The sequence below is a fragment of the Ctenocephalides felis genome, unplaced genomic scaffold (genome assembly GCF_003426905.1).
Source record: "Ctenocephalides felis isolate EL2017-DRISC unplaced genomic scaffold, ASM342690v1 CF-g0.4_SCAFFOLD_01886, whole genome shotgun sequence".
Taxonomy (NCBI): domain Eukaryota; kingdom Metazoa; phylum Arthropoda; class Insecta; order Siphonaptera; family Pulicidae; genus Ctenocephalides; species Ctenocephalides felis.
Window position 1 is genome coordinate 48,709,373 of NW_020538040.1, and position 18,163 is coordinate 48,727,535.

The 18,163-nt window shown below is 29.0% G+C and overlaps 3 protein-coding genes across 4 annotated transcripts; 1 reads left to right on the forward strand and 2 right to left on the reverse strand.

Annotated features, from left to right (window-relative positions):
* Positions 1 to 563: 563 nt before the first annotated feature.
* LOC113376852 lies at positions 564 to 11,058 on the reverse strand. 2 transcript variants are annotated; one of them, XR_003367068.1, is made up of 6 exons: positions 10,779 to 11,058; positions 4,167 to 4,443; positions 3,503 to 3,720; positions 2,967 to 3,100; positions 2,295 to 2,581; positions 564 to 2,121 (listed from the first exon to the last, which is right to left on the reverse strand). XR_003367068.1 is itself a non-coding variant. In XM_026616924.1 (5 exons), exons 2-5 carry the CDS (start codon positions 4,337 to 4,339, stop codon positions 2,411 to 2,413), a joined length of 696 nt encoding a protein of 231 aa, XP_026472709.1. In that variant the 5' UTR covers positions 4,340 to 4,443; positions 10,779 to 11,058; the 3' UTR covers positions 564 to 2,410. The 2 variants fall into 2 exon arrangements, 1 of the variants encoding a protein (XP_026472709.1); XM_026616924.1 differs by having other exon boundaries at positions 564 to 2,581.
* Positions 11,059 to 11,201: 143 nt separating this feature from the next.
* Positions 11,202 to 13,538, forward strand: LOC113376545 (coiled-coil domain-containing protein 25-like). Its single transcript, XM_026616500.1, has 4 exons — positions 11,202 to 11,377; positions 11,437 to 11,528; positions 11,602 to 11,860; positions 13,260 to 13,538. Exons 1-4 carry the CDS (start codon positions 11,305 to 11,307, stop codon positions 13,451 to 13,453), a joined length of 618 nt encoding a protein of 205 aa, XP_026472285.1. The 5' UTR covers positions 11,202 to 11,304; the 3' UTR covers positions 13,454 to 13,538.
* LOC113376544 (queuine tRNA-ribosyltransferase catalytic subunit-like) lies at positions 13,535 to 18,021 on the reverse strand. Its single transcript, XM_026616499.1, has 8 exons — positions 17,847 to 18,021; positions 17,688 to 17,777; positions 15,790 to 15,997; positions 15,551 to 15,721; positions 14,376 to 14,445; positions 14,150 to 14,318; positions 13,878 to 14,072; positions 13,535 to 13,783 (listed from the first exon to the last, which is right to left on the reverse strand). The coding sequence occupies exons 1-8, from the start codon at positions 17,985 to 17,987 to the stop codon at positions 13,637 to 13,639; spliced, it is 1,191 nt and encodes a 396-aa protein (XP_026472284.1). The 5' UTR covers positions 17,988 to 18,021; the 3' UTR covers positions 13,535 to 13,636.
* Between the last annotated feature and the right edge of the window lie 142 nt (positions 18,022 to 18,163).

Below are 18,163 nucleotides of genomic sequence, written 5' to 3' on the forward strand. Positions count from 1 at the left end.
ACAATATATAAAATACTTATTTTTTATTGAAATGCAAAAAAAAAAAAATTATATGATGAATTAAGTTTGTTAACACCAAGGAAAAATTTAGGCAAATAAAAGAGGATTTAACCAATCTTGTATGACTAATTTATTTTCTTTGTATAAAATAATCGGATGACTAGTGCTAAAAGCGTGATTGAAATCGTTCAAGTGCCAAAATGTACAATTTCAGTATTACTTTTTAATTGAACGAATTTACTGCATGCTATATATATATATATATATATATATATATATATATATATAATCTATATATGTATATAAAATTTTATTTCTCAGAAACTTCAGATAGTACACAGAGTACCACATGTCTGTAGTTTATATAAAGAAAGTGAATAATGTTATATATTCACCAAATTATAATTAAATTAACAACCAAAAAATAAGGTTCAATACAAATTTTTAAAAATTTTAAATATTCATTTGATGTATAACTTCAAATAATATATTACATAATATTGATATATTCATATCATCAGATATGTAAATAGTAACAAGCATAATATTTAATAACAGTTTCGATAACAAATTAAAGATATAATAATTTAATTATGTTGCTCTAAATATCGATTAATTTTTTATTTTGTTAGTCATGATAGAACTAGGTAAAACTCACAATTTCTGAAATTAGATTGACAATGTTTAATGCATATTAAAGAAAAAATATTACGATCAACTTTTCAAACAATCTCCTAGCTTAAGGACTCATTCAATGCTCTTCTATTCAATCACATTTCAAAAACACTGCACCACAAGTCATGCAATTTATATAGTGCTATGATCATACTAATTTTATCATAAGCATCTTAATATATATACATATTTTGAACATTTTATCTTTGAATACAGCGCGTTTCCAATGATGCAAAATAATGAATATTTTCAAAACAAACTTATAAAATCTAGTGCATTCATCTATAAAGTGACAATTGTTTCACATTAGACATAAAATGTACTCAATTTCCAAATTTACTAACAAAGCTAATGCTGTTCAAAGATTTTAATCGCACAAATTTACAACATTGCAAAAAGTCTGTATTGTCCACTGGGATCATTCATGGCACTTTTAAAAATACAATATAATATATATATTAGTAGCAATTATAAGGATATATAAAGGTGAATTCTAGTAACTACTTCTACTCTGTTGTCGGACCCAGTCTGGCATATAAGATGTGCACCGCAACTCCATTGTCGGACGTGTTCGACATATTACACGTGGACCGCAACTCATTTGTCAAACCCAGTCCGACAACCCTTTACATTCCTGAACGAAATATGACGAGCCAACAACTGTTGGTGATGATGCGAAATTGCTGACTTGTCATATACATAAACAGCCCGAAGTGCTAAGGTTTTTTTCAACAAATATACCCTGAACAAAATACACTGTTTAGCGCTAATATTATCAGATAACCATTTCAAGACTATGGTTTGTCTCATCATCAGTCTATATTTAGATTTTGTATTATACCATATGTATATAAATATATTAATTAACAAACTGTGACAATAAGCAAAATCAGACAACTTATCCTTACAACAGATCATTATATAGACGACCTCAGTTTCCAGCATTCCATTAATAAAAATTTAACATGTTTTAAGCTCAAGAGCGTATTCTCTAGTGTACAAATTAAAATAATTGATTTTTCTTTCGTTTCATATTTTCGGTCAATATTTAAAAATATGTGTACAAAAAAAAAAATTTAATTATTTCCGGAGATACAGCTGTTTGACCATGATAATCCTTTTCGTTTTTTTTACTTTTCAATACAATGGCCACAATTTTTAGAGTTCTATTGAACCAATTTACTTGAAATTTTCAGAGAATCTTTTTTTATCTGACATATACTAGCCTCATCCTCAAATTTGAATTTTTACTATTTAAAAAATTCGTGAAACTCAAAAATTGGTATGAAAAATAACATAGTCAAAAATATTTTCTCTTACCTAACCCTAGTATATTCCATTGCAACATCATTTTGCAGATCAATAATTTTTTTTTCGGACCACTAGGGGGGCTGCAATCGTAGGCATGATCACACGTCAATTTTTTGAGACCCTTCACTTCAACAACTAACAATTTTTAAAATTAGTACCTTTTTTTGTTTTTACTTTTTCCTGTACTCTTGTAACAATGATAAATAAATCATAGAAAAAATGATAGTGAAAAAGGTTGATTGCCTCTTTTTAACAATGATTTAAAAATGACCTAAAATTTATGCCTATACACTAGAATACCCCCTTACCTTAAAAGTTTGATGTTTAGTATTAGATTATAAATTCGTTAATGCTCTTCTACTGAATGATAGAAATCCATTTCTGTGTATGTGCCTGCATGTATTCAATTTTTAAATTATCCTTATCACAAAGCAGTTCGTTCATTATATACTACAACAGCATCTTGATCATTGATTTGACCAGGTATGGAATTTACAATTCCACTTTGCAAGCATTGTGACCTGGACTTGCTCATTGCTATTACTGCTGCTTCATCATTACACATTCTATTTCTTTTCTTTTTACTGAAATTTACCTATAACATAATGAAACTAAATTATCTCACTATTCTAGAATACTTATCAAAATATAAATATAATTTGAATAACAATACAAATATTTAATGAATACACACTTGTGTGCATAGCCTTAATAAATTTCTTTATAAGTTTATTTGTAAACTTACATCACCCACTTTTGTAACATTATTGTAATATATTTAATAATAAATATTATAATATTACATGAGGGAGTGAGTAATATAAAACTTGTATATAAAAGAATAAATTGTACTTCTGTACTATCATGCATTTTCCGAGTTATATCACAAATGATAATACCAAGAAATATTTAGCCATTTTTTCAGACCATATTTTATATGACATTATATTACAATTGGAAATATGTTTTTATATATTTACTTTTGCATATAACTCTTCAATATCATCAATAGCAGATTGAGGCCTCTGTTTTGTTCGACTCCAACTTGGCAAAGATCTAGTTCTGAGATCCATATCAACTTCGGCATATTCAGTACTCCCAATTTCATTTAAAGCTGTAAAATGATATAACTCATTTTATTATTAATTAATTTTTAATTACATAGAAATTTTACCGCGAGTCATTCGATTTCTGATGCGAAACAAAGTGAACGGAATAAAACGAGTATCATTCGACTTCTGAATCAAAAGATCAAAAGTTACTGAAACCCGGAATTATTCTTTACGACGCTTTCTGTGCATTAATTTATTAGCCAAAGCTCTTGGAGCAAATTTATTCGTAAAATATAAGCATTTAACCTATAAGAATGCGTGTTAAAAAGTAAACCATCATCAGATTAAGAACAATGAAGTAATATCAATCTTCATCATAGTGGATCAAACATTAATGTAGAATCCATTATATATATATAGTTCAATACAACTCAAAAGTTTAGAAAATGCAAGTTAATAAATACCTCCACTAGAAGCATACATCGGACGTTCAATTAATGTAATTGGCTCCGCATAATCTACAAATAACTGTTTAGTTAAATCAGGACTAAATTGTGGGTTATCGGTTCCTGTGAGTCCTTCGCTATTTTTACTTCCCCTCTGTGATAAATCAGGTTCTTGTGAAGTATCATCCATTAAATTAGGTGTAGGGCGAGACCAGTGAAAGCCCTCATGTTTACGTCTAAAAGATTCAAATAAATATTTTGATGCCTAAATTAATTGTACAAAAATAAACATCATCTACTTAAAGAGTAAATGATCTAGGGTCACACAGTTAGTATACAAAATCAAGATCACTAATGACATGATTAGTGTTCACTAATAACATTTAAAAATTTTACAGAAACAAATGTTGAAAAATTTAGATGGGTTTGAAACTATCGTCCCTAACCTGGATTTTTGATCTGTTTTGACTAAATTTTAAAGTATAAATTTATACACATTTCATATTACGAAGATAAAAGAAATAATAGAGTAGTTCCCAAAATTAATTTATTAATTAAAACGCAGGTCTATTTTTGAAAAAAAAAAACGATTTAGATGAATTTCGAAAGATCTGAAGATATTAAGTATTTTATATAATGTTTGAAGCTAAATGTTTTACATAAAAATTTTAGTAGAAATCACCTTTTAGGTAATACCCAGCAAAAATAGGCCAGCGCAGCAACACTTAACAACAGAACAATAATTGCTGCGAAGAGTAATATCCAAACTGTCGCTTTGTTTGGAACTAAGATAATAGTATCAGGATTGACGGGTCCACCTCTCATGTAGTCTGGTGTCCATTTGGTGGCAGTCATTGTCACCGACTGCGAAAAGACGGTGACACCGGTACCTGATGTGGTTGGAGGGCTTGTGCCATATTCAGGTTCGGGGGGCAATGGCAATCCGATAACAGGTACACCTAGAAAATACGTGTTTTTTGAACGTGGAGCATAATGACTGAATCTTATTTTTATGAGTAATATAATCACTTTTATTATAAATAATTTATTATTTATTAAAATGTATTTTCAATATACCTTCAATCACATAATCCAGATCATTTGACATATTCAAGAATTATATTTATGATTTCTAGCAATTTTTTCATTTACAATATCACTATCAATGTAGACATTGCCACTCAAATGTTTTATATTGGTTATTTCATTATTAATTATTCGTACATTCTTACATTCTTAAAATATTTTCATTTTTTCTTCAACATTAAAGGTTTTTTATGCACAATTGTGCTATAATTTATGATTGGCACAAAAAATTAATGTAAAAAAGTCATTCATGTAAAAAAGTGTAAATAACAACACACAACAATCTATTTTCGCACGAATTTTATTTCATAAAGTTTTCTTTTCTAAGTTACAACGTTTCGAGACTGTTGTGTGGTTCATTTCATCATCAGCGTAAATTAATACATTATATGAATAACTAATTGGAAAATATGCTTTATTATGAATGAGAACAATTTGTTCTTAACATTTTTTGTCACAAAGGTTCACGCCGAATATATCATCTATATATCATTAGCGTACTTAATCTACTTTTAATCTTTTTTTAAATATATGCACTTTTTTAAATTAAATATATTTACTATTTTTTAGCGAACTGGTTTATTTAATCATTTATAGATCATGATAGCTATAGTTTTACTGAAGTTTCTGCCTATATGGTTTTATTAAAAAAGAGGTTTTATTAAAATACAGGGGTCCTGTAAATATAACATATAATTAGACCATATTTTTTTATTTTCAAATTCGTTAGTTATATTTGTACACTGATGTTGAAATCGAGGATTATTATGTATTTTTTATTTTTTATCTATGATAAAAGTTTCGACATTGCAAATCATTCATTCATGATTTTAAAATATACACTATAATTATATATTAATTTTATTAATACTAATATATAAGATTACACTATAATTATATATTTCAATATATATATTATGAGAATAAAGAAATAATAAGACAAAAACCCAAATTACTTAATAGCGGCAAATGCTTATTATCTATTTTGCATATAAAATAACGATATTTTTTAAAAAAACATTTAATATGACTATCAACATGCATACTAATTGTACATTGTATTGTAAAATCGTATGTATTTCGTGGATATTTTTGATTTTTTTTCTAATAGCCTTAGAAATATTGTCCAAAAACTATATTTAACCTAATACATACGAGTATATTGTAATTGCATACGAACGACATCGTATCGATAATAAAATGATTAAAAGTGCCACGTAAAAAGAATGCAAACATTATAAAACCTTACAATTATAGTTTAATGTATTACACGTGATTACACGTGTATTTTTACTGTTTAATGCTTTAATTCAAATCTATACACAATTGTTCTCACTGCAAGTTATTAAAAACTAATTAATTTTTATCCCAGGCAAACAACTTATTTATTTGTACAGTTACGTGTGAGAAATTTACAAACATTGTGATCGTAATGATTGATATTTAAATAGATTTATGCACGCGTAAGAGCCGATATGCATATGCCGAGGTTTTGTTCTGCACTAATAACTAATGCTATTTTCGAATGCACGTCTCATGAGAAGCCAATAAATGCATGTTGCACGTACTGTCACTCTTATTTCTCCGAATCCAAGTGCAAAGTCCCGCAAAAAAGAAATTCAATTATTCCAACCGATTTAGTTACGAGATTAATTAACGTAGGTTTTAGGTAAAGCAACATTTTACTTTAAACTAATCGTGGAAGTTAATATAGAATTTTAATGTATATGAACGTGTGAACGTATAGTTTTAACTGCTTGATAAAAAGAATAGTCATCAGGGACGTCATTACTCCCCCGCGGGCCATGCATGGGGTTAAGGCTCCAATACCGAAATAAGATCTGAATACCGGTATTCGATATTTGAAAAAATTACCTTAATACCGAGCTACAATCTGAATACCGGTATTCAATATTTGAAAAATTAATTACCGTAATATCGAACTACAATCTGAATACGAGTATTCGATATTTGAAAAATAGAATACCGCAATAGAAAAATTACTAGTTATAGCTTTATTAATGTGAATTGTCATTAACAATTTAGGCTGTTCATAAACACTTGATTCGACATTATAAGCAGATTCACATTTTTCATCTTTTGGATCTCTGTATACAGAGATCACAAAGGCTATAGCCATCACGTAGATTCGTACATCTTATTTTGCGCTACTTTTATTTTAGAAAAAAACTAGTTGGTATTGGTATTTTGCCTTGAGACCTTAGAAAAAATGGATGTATGTGACGGATACAAATTTTTGTCGACGATTTCGGGAACACGGATCAACCGATTTGAACAATTCAAAAAACATTCGATTGATATTGATAAGGAGATGTCCTGATTAGTTTTTGACAAATGTGTATCAATTTTGTTTACATTTCTATGGGTTCCGTAACATCATTTGTTAACACGTTAGACGGCGACGCGGTGCGATTGCTTTGAAAAAAAGTTCAATTCCGGAAGTAAATAAAATTTATACTTATTGTTAAAATCTCTATAAAATATCTGATAATTTGATGTGCATATGTCTAATGATCATTTTTGACCGCCAAATGACATATTATTATTATTTTTTTATTATATCTCCGAAACCGCTAGACCTGCCTTCATGAAAATTTGATCAATTCTTTGAATTTTAAAATCGGACGCTCCGTTCTTTTAAAAACTGAGTTACCGTCTTCGTCACTTTTTGCCCTGTATCTTCGGGACGGCTAGATCTCTGCCAAAAACTAATCAGCACGTCTCCTTATCAATACGAATTGAATGTTTTTTAAATTATTCAAACCGGTTGATCGGTGTTCCCGAAATCGTCGACGAAAATTTGTATCCGCACACACACACGCACGCACACACACACACACATACATCCATTTTTTCTAAGGTGTGCCAAAATATTCAGAAACCATTGAAACGTATAGATATATAAAAATTTTCATTTTCGATTTTTTTGCGATTACTATAACTTGCCCTACGGGAAGTTAACAAGTGCAGATAATCCATACACCACAAGATACAACGGCTGCAAATTCCATTTGTAAAATTAAACAATCTAAACTATTTTTTAATTTTTTTGTTACACGCTTTATATATTTTTGTTAGAGAGTCGTTGTCGTGCCTTTTATAAATGGATTTTGATTAATAATATAATAATTAATATGATCGACTCCTAGGTAGGGTGTATAATTAATATCAAGAATTGTACCAGGTTATATATTATGTTTAAAAACCATTGATAACGAATTAGATATGACCGATGCATGTGGACTCAATCATTTTTATAAACGAGAGTTATTCATTGGATATCAAATGTAAATATAAACAATCGCTTTATATTGCCGATACCGCCGCTTGTCGATGTGGTATATATGGCTTGGTATATGTAAAACATAATGCGTAAGCTCAATTTTTAACAAAATACCGATAACACCAAAATACCGGTGTTTTTATATAAGTAACGGGCAAAACTCGACCGAATCTCGGAATCCCGGTATTGGAAACCCTACATGGGTTATCCAACGTGCATAAGCAACAATTAATGAAAACTTCCCAAATTATCTGTAGAAGCGCAACCTCTAGAAACTTCAATAATCAGATATAAATGATTTAATAAATCAGATTGCCGAAAAAAGGCAAAAAGGGGCGTATATGCATGTAATGAGAGTAATGTTTCAAAACAAATTTTTAAGCCGGCATTCCACGCTTCAGATAGTTATTTTGAAAAAAAAACTATTTTTCAAAATACAGTCGTAGCCTGGCTTATGAGTGACCTGACATAAAAGTGTTTCGAGAAACGAGCCGCAAAAAGCGATTTGTTACTTCCACATACGAGCAAAATTCGAGATACGAGCTTTGAGCGAATAAGAGTTTTCTAGCAAAATGTTAATGACAATATGAAAAGTTTTATAGTTGAATTAAGGAATTATTCCTACTATAGAAATAATTTGGCAGTTTTATGATAGTAAATTAATTTATAGTCAGTTAATTCTGTAGTAACGATTTACCAACGTGAATATATGAGGATTATTTAAACGTTGGAAATTTTAATGAATAGTTATTGTAATTTTATATATGTAGAGTTCGCGCTTTTGTACATTTATAGATTATATTTACTTATATAACCTTGATTTAAAGCGTTAATTTATTGAAAAATATGAGGACTCGATACACATGATAGATATGTACTTGTTTAACCAGAAGTGCTCGATAAAGGGCATAACTCCAGCTAAGGGCCTTACAATAACTTATAAGCAGCTTACTGAATTCTAAAATTTTGTGAATAAAATCACCCCAAAAAAGTTGCAACAGTACCACATAAAGTTGTTCAACGAAACATGTCTAACACATTTCCGCAATATCATGAATGGATAGAAAAAAACATAATTATAGCAAATTTATTTTTACTATTCAAAAATACTTAACAAAAGCCAGATTAGTGAAACGAATTAATGGCATTGCAATGTATTCATATGGGAAACATTGCTTCGAGGTACGAGCGTAGAAATATAGCGTCTTAGTTAATAAATTGATTCGTGTACCGCCGAGCGCCAAAGTTTTAATGAATTTGTTTTAAATAGAGAAATTTAACTAATTACAATTAAGAATGTAATTGTAAGTAACATTTTGCCAGAAAGAACGTCATGACTTATATAGAACAGCAATTTATCGTAGTATGTATAACTCATACAATAAATTCAGGTACTGGTTTCGTTATCGAGTTTTATTAATTTTATGTATCTGCATAAGATAAATTTATAACTTCCAGGATTAAGGGGCACAACTAGTGTAACCGCATAAAAAAAGGTGATTTTTGGGAATTTATATTAAAAAAACTACTTTATCAATCATTTCAAAATTTTAGAAATATATTTATACATATTTTAAGAATACATAGTAAAATTTTTGAAGAAAAAAATTAAATATTTTTTAAGTTATCGTCGATCTCCAACGGCGCGACAAAAAAAAGCCCTTCACTGTTGCAGTGATTCCGGCCTTCTACGTGGATGTAATTTTAAAAAAATTAACCAATTTTTTTCGTTAAACTAGATAATATTGTCTGTAAAATGAACTACGATAAAGAAAAAAATCAAAAATTGACAAAATGATGGCGTTTTTTTAAAAAAAAGTCGAATTTTACCCAAAATTTTGGTCGTTTTTGGACTGCCATAATTCGATTTTTGATCCGATCAAAAAATCGATAGTTCATTTTACGGAGAACTATATATAGAATATGCAAAAAAAATTTGATAGTGATCGGATCATTTGTTTTTGAGTAATCGCTGCAGCAAATTCGGAAAATGCTGTTTCGAGAAAAACGCGTTTAAAGATTAAATGATCGTTATACTATATACTATATATATACACTTTAAATAGCTGTAACTCAAAAACTATTTAAGATATCGATTTAAAATTTTGGTATGTTATTTTTAAAGGTATAACCTATCAAAATATGGAAAAATTGAAAATTCGGTTACTTGAAAATTTCACACTAGTTGTGCCCCTTAAACGAACATTTTTAGTCTCCAACGAAGTTTTAAATATTAACTTAAGATAATAGACTAATTCAAAGTGAAAGATTGAAATATTCAATATACCAATTCGGATAATGTGTAACCGTTTTAAAAAAGTGTTAAGCATGTTATTTTAAAAATATATCATTTATTATAAGCGTTATTTTACGTATAACGAAATTATATTGCAATTTATTCAAACATAAGGCCAGAACAACGTTCAATATTAATATAATGTTGTTTAGAAACACCCACCACCCTATATGAAGGATATATAGTAGCCAGTGTTCATGAGGGGTTTCCCTACAAAAACATGAGTCACAACACCGTGCCCACACTTGGCCTTACATGTATGTGCTCAGCAATGCATGATGAATTATGTGATGATTGATGGCGCATTATAATTATTTATTTTTTTATCGTATCACTGTGGCATTTCCAAATTAAACAGCACACATTTCAAGTTCAATCAGAAACAGAAAGAAATGTCTATACTTTATATCGGAAATAGTAAAAAGGAAAATATAATAAAAATAATATTAGATCCAGTTTACAAATACAAATTTCATTTTTTCATTCAGACACTTCAGAAAAAAAATGGAATTATGCATATGATATTATTATAATGAAGGGACATTATGATGCAAGGTTATCAGGAAACTAATTATAACCTTTAAATATTTAAAAAGATTACTATATACCTGTTTCATGATAATTATTGGGCCTTAGATCGGCCCCAAATTCCCTCGGTGCCAGGGCTGTGGATTTTCACACTGTATCTTCTAACTTAGAAGAAACAAGTATAAAGTGTTTTTCGTATATCATAATCTTTTTGCTCACAGTGCTAAACTACGATCAACTGATTATTTCGATTTTTGTAATAGTTTAAACTAATACCACCGACACAAATAAATTATGATTTAAATTTATACATTCCAGCCCAAATCTCGTGATGCACATTCGCACACATTTTGAAATTGACATATGTCTGTCTAATTGGAAACACAGATGGAGGATTCTTTTGATTAGTTGCGCAGTACAAATTGCGGCCGCAATGGCGGCACTATCGACGTCATCTGTCATCTGTCAATGTCAAAAACCATGTGTAACTTCTGACAGTACCGTCTTTGTGCACACTCTTCATTCACATAAATACAAAATTTTACAATATTTTTTAATATTCGATCAATCTTTTCAAAATTATAGTATTTTTAAAAAAAAATTAATATGGTATACTATTTTGAGTCTAATGTTGTTCAACCACCAGTAACACTTTTCATGGGATTTGATAAATATGAAAGTAAGTCTTGAGGTTATCTATTGAATTATTCTATATATTAATTGTTCTATATTTTATAGATGAGGACTTAATTAAATGGGGTTGGCCTGAGGATGTGTGGTTTCATGTTGATAAAGTTTCTTCAGCTCATGTGTATTTAAGACTAAAACCTGTAAGTAGTGCACTTTAGAAATTTGAATGCAATTATTTATACCATTTGCATTTTAAATGTGAATTTTAACTAGGGACAAACAATAGATGATATACCAACATCTGTACTTGAAGATGCTTGTCAGCTTGTTAAAGCAAATAGCATCATGGGAAATAAAATGAATGATATTGACATTGTATATACGCCATGGGCAAATTTGAAGAAGACTGATGCCATGGAAGTGGGACAAGTAGCCTTCCATAGAGAGAAAGAAGTCAGAAAAATGAAAGTAGCGAAGCGTAATAATGCTGTTGTAAATAGGCTTGATAAAACAAAACGAGAAGGGCATCCAGGTATTGTCATAATTAATTATCTTAAGTTAAGTTAAGAATGTAGGCCCTTTCTGAATGCTACTACAATATTCTGACTTATTGATTATAATCCTTTTGGACCGAATGCGCTGTACTGGCAGCATACTGAATTCATTCTTTTGAAATTGTTTACTTTTGAGTTTATTAGTTTATTTTTTTATATAATTAAATATAATAAATTTAATTATTCATAAACACTAAATATTTGAGATAAATTTTACCAGATCTGGTGAAGTTTGTGGAGGATATTGCACATAACAAAAAACAATTTATTAACTTATAACTTAACATGTAATATATTCGTTTTCCTAAAAATTGTGTATATATCAAGTATCCAGGAAAACAAAATATACTTGAATTAAAATTTCACGGTTCATGAAAGTTTAGTTCAAAACCATATTTAAAATTTTGAGATATTCACGTGAGAGGAATAAATGATTATTAAAGTTTATAGAATTTTTATTAACGGTTTACCAACAATCACGACTATTGAATACCCATACATACATTTATTTATATATATATATATATATATATATATATATATATATATATATATATGTGTACCGCCACGATGAAAGATTTCCTTTTCCTCCCTTGTTTATTATTACCATTACCAATATTCACGTTTTATAGACTTTTATGAACCTTTTCTGAAAAACTTGGACCTTTTCCATGCTTCCTGATTTAATGATTTGGTCTGTATTAAGTTCTCTGTATTTTTTTATCTTGCATTTCTTTTCTTCCTATTCCTTTCGATTCTTCTACTATACAGAATGGGTGCAACCCATTTTTTACATTCCTTCTCATGATAGTTCTCAATAGAGTTATTTCCTTGCCCACTCTTCTTGGCTTCTGTTCTTGTCTGTTCATTTTATCTTTTCCATTCCTCCCCAGAACCACATATCAAAACTACCCAGCTAGTTTCTGTTGGCCTTTCTTAGAGTCAATATCTTAGATCTGTACAGAGCTATGCTCCAAACAAACAGTTTCTTACCCTATTCCGAAAGTTTTGAAACTCAGTTTGATAGTCAGTACTTCTCTCTTTCGTGGACACCGCTTAGGCGCTTGCTAATACTTGATATTTTATAAAAAAGACTTAGTTTAGTTTTAATTATATTATTATATTTAATTAGGTTTTAACTAGATTTTTTCAATTTTTTATTTTGCTATCACAATAACTATATTTGAAAGCAATACCATCGCATTTAAGAGAGATGCGATAAAAAAAAATCCTAGTAGTCAGAAATGTATATCAAATAATAGTCAGAGCGCAGCACACTAACAAAAAAACAAATGTACGAGTGCAAACAATTCAAACACAATAAACAAAAGTGATCATATCTATTAAATAAAACTGTTAAATATATTTTAATTTAAGATTTTCGTGCTGAACGGGAACAAAGAGATAGAGAAGAAAGAGAAGACAAGAAAAAATTGCTAAGAGAACAAAAAGAAAGAGAAAGGCTTGAACAAAAACGTAAAAAAGAAGAAGAAGAATTAAGAAGTTACAGTACTCTAATGCGACCTGAGAATATGACAACTGACGGCAATGATTCCGATGAATTTATGTAGTTTCAATTAAAAGTTATGGTTTACTTTCATTTATTTGTATATATTACAGTTTAAGTACAATTCTTAATAAATATATCACGTGCAAGTCATTGGTTATAAAAATACTAATTGTATAAATTACAGGTCATAAGAAATAGGAATGCTCTACCTTACTAGTACAAATCTTCATTTTACTTTTGGTTGTTACAAATTAATATTAACAGCCTTCAAAGAGTCAACTATCCACTCTGGATATTCTCTATCATGAAAATGCTCTTTCATAAAATCTTGAACAAATTTTGTAAACTCATTTTTTTTAATACTTTCTCTAATATCTCTCATTAACTGCAGCTAAAAAGCAAAAAGTTAATTAAACATAAAAAAAATGAAAAATAAGAAAATTAGCAAAAAAAAAATTGCAGAAACTAATGTTTAAAAGTTTTACCTGAAAAGCAACATTGTGAATTGTTAACAAATGGCAAGCAACAGTCTCCACAGTAACAATATTATGAAGGTACGCTCGGGTGTAGTTCTTACAAGTCGAACACACACAACTCTTATCTATGGGTTCAAAATCTTTGGAAAATTTTTTCTGTTTCAAGTTCAATTGACCTGCGCGAATTAATGCGCATCCAAATCTCTGCAAAGGATTGTAGATATATATGTTTAGCTATAATTTTTATTATCAAACAAATATCTTGAGAGAAATATACATACAGCTGTTCGAGTTGGAAAAACACAATCGAACATGTCAACTCCTAAGGCAACACAAACAACTATATCGGCTGCAAAGCCAACACCCATTAGATACCTAGGTTTATCGTCAGGTAAGTGATTAATGCTTTTCAATACAACTTTCCAAAAGTCATTTTTACTTTCTCCACCACTAAAAACATTGTCATGGTCAATCATTATAAAAATTATGATTCTTGTTTAAAATTACCTCAAACCTCCTATTGCAATTCCTCTTGTATTTCGTTCAACTAGTTGAGTTGCGCTCTTTTCTCTGAGATCTAAAAACAAATTTTATATCTGTACTTACACAATAAATAGTTTCGACCAAAGACTTCGACCTTTACGAGCGCAAAATATGATGAATATCAAAATTTAAAACAGTAGAACATTTTTATACACCCTTTGTCACTGATAAAGTATTTGAACTCATTGGTGAAGCAAACAAATCTTTATCCTGCGCTATCAAAATTTCTTGCAGATGTAAGAACAGGACTCTAACAAATAAAAATTAAATAAAACGTTTCTTTGGACTAATAATATGGATGGAAATAGTAAAACTTCTAACCGTACGTTTTATATTGGTCTAAGAATAAACTATTTTCTCAAACATTCTTGAGAACAATAATGTGTGTACTTAAAAATATATAATAGAATAATAGTAGAATAATTCAAAATAATACTCAACCTCACAATTTATAATGCCGCTTTTGCTTTCCAATATTATTCAAAATCTGTTTTATAACGAACGCGACTGGGTAAAGATCAGTGTATTTTAACTCATATTTTAGACTTCTAAAAAAATTTTTAATACCAAAAAAGTTTTTACAAAAATGAAATTAAATTGAAATAAATTAAAATGCAGATTTATATATTGTGTATTTATTGATAATAGCAGTGATAAGAATAATGCTAAATTTTAATTTTAATTTTAATTTTGTTTGTCCCGGCAATATTTATTATTTTTGGAATCCATTATTTTTCATGTGGTGTTTAAATTTTTTTTTATCAAGTCATTATTATAATTGTAATAAATTGTTGTACTTTATTTGAATCAAGACCTTATAAAAGCTATTTTATAAAAAATATTTTTACCATATATTTTTAAATTATTTCTAATTTTCTATTCATCTATCACTGCTTATTTAAAAAAAAGTTTGACACCATACAAATTCTGAATAAACAAATATGTGAATCAAATAATAGTCCAAGCAGAGCGCACTAACAAAAAGTCATATGTACGAGTTCAAACAGTTATTAAATTGGGAATACCTAGTGACTTTTATTTGTATATTTTGTATGTAACATGTTTAAATATCTCATTGGTATAGTTTTTATTCTTATAGTATAATATTCTTTTAATAATTATCATCAAAATATATTTACCTGTATCTAATCCACCTTGAACAATTGGAAAAATACTTTGCTCATCATTTCTAGCGTGAGCCTGAATGCAACGATCAAGCCATCTTGTAGTACGATACATGGCTTCTTCTACTCTTGGACCTGTTACAGTTGTCTTAACAACGTCATCTAACTGCATTATTATATCTGCACCTGCAATGCATTTTTAGTTAACTTCAGCTTCCAGGAAAAAAATATAATGATAGTTTTCACAAATTTACCTATAGCATTTTGTATAAAAATGGAATGCTCTGGAGTAAGCATACATTCAGATCCGTCAAATGGCGATTGAAACTTCACACCCTTCTCATTAATCTCAGCTAATTGCAATAATGATACCATTTGGAAGCCACCAGAGTCTGTGAGAATTGCTCTATCCCAGCCCATAAATTTATGCAAACCACCAGCTTTACTCAGTGTTTCGGGGCCCTTAAAATAATATGAGGGTAAACATATTATGATAATTCTTAAAGTTTTACTATATCCATATAATTATTAGCAATATATGAGCCATGCATACACTGACTGACTCCACTCTTTAAAAAAACTTAGATGTTAGTGCTTGATATAATCAAAACTTTTTGTGTTAATAAGTCATTTATTTCAGAAGTTATGTTGATTAACTCCATTATGTAATGTAAATGTTTCGGCTACCATGAATCACGGATGATAAAAATTTCGTAATAATATGAACCAAATGTTTGTTTGGCCAGAGACTGTAGGATCTCGTGATTCCCATGAAAATTCATGTTGTTTGATAAAGAACGCAATGCTTACTCCACAAACTTTGAAAATATTACATATTAAAAAAAGCACAGAAATAAAAATCGAGTTAATTTAAATGAAAATTTTGGTAAGTGGACACAGTTATTTGTCAATGATTCATATTTTGCCATCATTCACAATATTGAGTCACATGTCACCAAAATCAAAATATTTTTTCATCAAAGATTGTTTTGATGTATTGAGATACAATGCCAAGATTGTTTTTCAACAAAACCTTAAGAACTATCCATCATTAACAGAAAAGTTACCACGATAGAATTTCCAGCAAATTGGCTTAAAATACTTAATGAAGTTAAAAAGGTCTAAACTACATCTAATACAATTCAAATGTGACCATAAGATTTATTTTTAATGAATTTTAATTATTTTTAATTTATTTTTCTTTGTCAACATAATTACTAAAAAAACTTAACAGCAAATCAAAATGACAAATCCTCGCATACAGATGACGAGGAAGACATATAATATTGTCTTCAATATGTCATAACAAAATTGTCAATATTAATTTTTTATGAAATCGAATAACTGTGATACAAATTTACAAAAACTTTATTTTTCTATAAAAAAAAAACTTATAAATTGGGATACTGAATTTAATTTTATTACTTTTTTCAGTTGCCAAATCGAGTAACTCCTATACATCATTTATGATTTATTTGTTAGCGTGTGTTTTGTGTGTCTGCATTTTTTCGTTCACGTTTTCGGGCGCACGGATCAACCGATTTGAATGGTTCAAAAAACATTCGATTCCTATTGATAGGGAGATGTGCTGATTAGTTTTTGGCAAAGGCAGGCTCAGCAGTTATGGAGATAAAGAGCAAAAAATGCAGAAAATAGAAATCGAGATTTTAAGAGAACGGAGCATCCAATTTGAATGATCTAAAAAACATTAATTTAGTAATAATTGAGAGAAGTGTCCAGCACAATGCCATACACAACTTGTTTCAATTTATATTATAACAAAAATTTTTACAAGCAATATACAGTACTTTATCGCTCCACTTTTTGTTTTTTGGTGTTAGTCATTGTTAGAACAGTGCTTATGATTTATAATAATACATTAAAAAAAGCTGCCGTATATTATCTTGAAGCATAGAAGTAGTTACAACAACATTTATATTATCATTTTTAAATGAACGAATAAAGTCAGAGGCAAAATAAGTCGATGAAAAGATCACATTGCAAGCAGGTAATTAATTTAACTTATTACATAGAATCTGAAAATCATTAGTATTACATGAATATTAAATATCTACATATTTTTTATATTAATACTTGTTTTCCAAATGCAAATAACGATTTTAATTTTAAGAATAATATATGTAATACTTACAGGCCTCATTCCTAAATGATATGTATTTCCCAGTAATATTTGACAATTTAAATTTACAAGTTGATCTGGCAACAATCCTTTGAGAGTTCCCTATATATAATAATTATTTTAAATTTTCATGTAGGTATATAAACAAACACGTTTTATTAATAGGTTAACCTGAGTTCCAACCGGCATAAATACTGGTGTATCAACATCATGATGCAATAAACTCATTAATCCTACTCTAGCATTGGAGACTTCACATTTGTGCAGAACTTTATATGTTAAAGGGGACTTCGTTTCATTAAGTTCCGACATTTTTGCAATTTTTGCACCGGCTCTTAAAGCATGTTTTGACAATTTGATCATTGTGAAAGTTTGACAGTTTGGCACGGCAACTTCAGAACCATTATCGATTTACAGTTAAGGATATCGATACTTCAATTCCCGCCATATGGACGTAGTTTAAATTCAATTATGCTGAATCATAAATT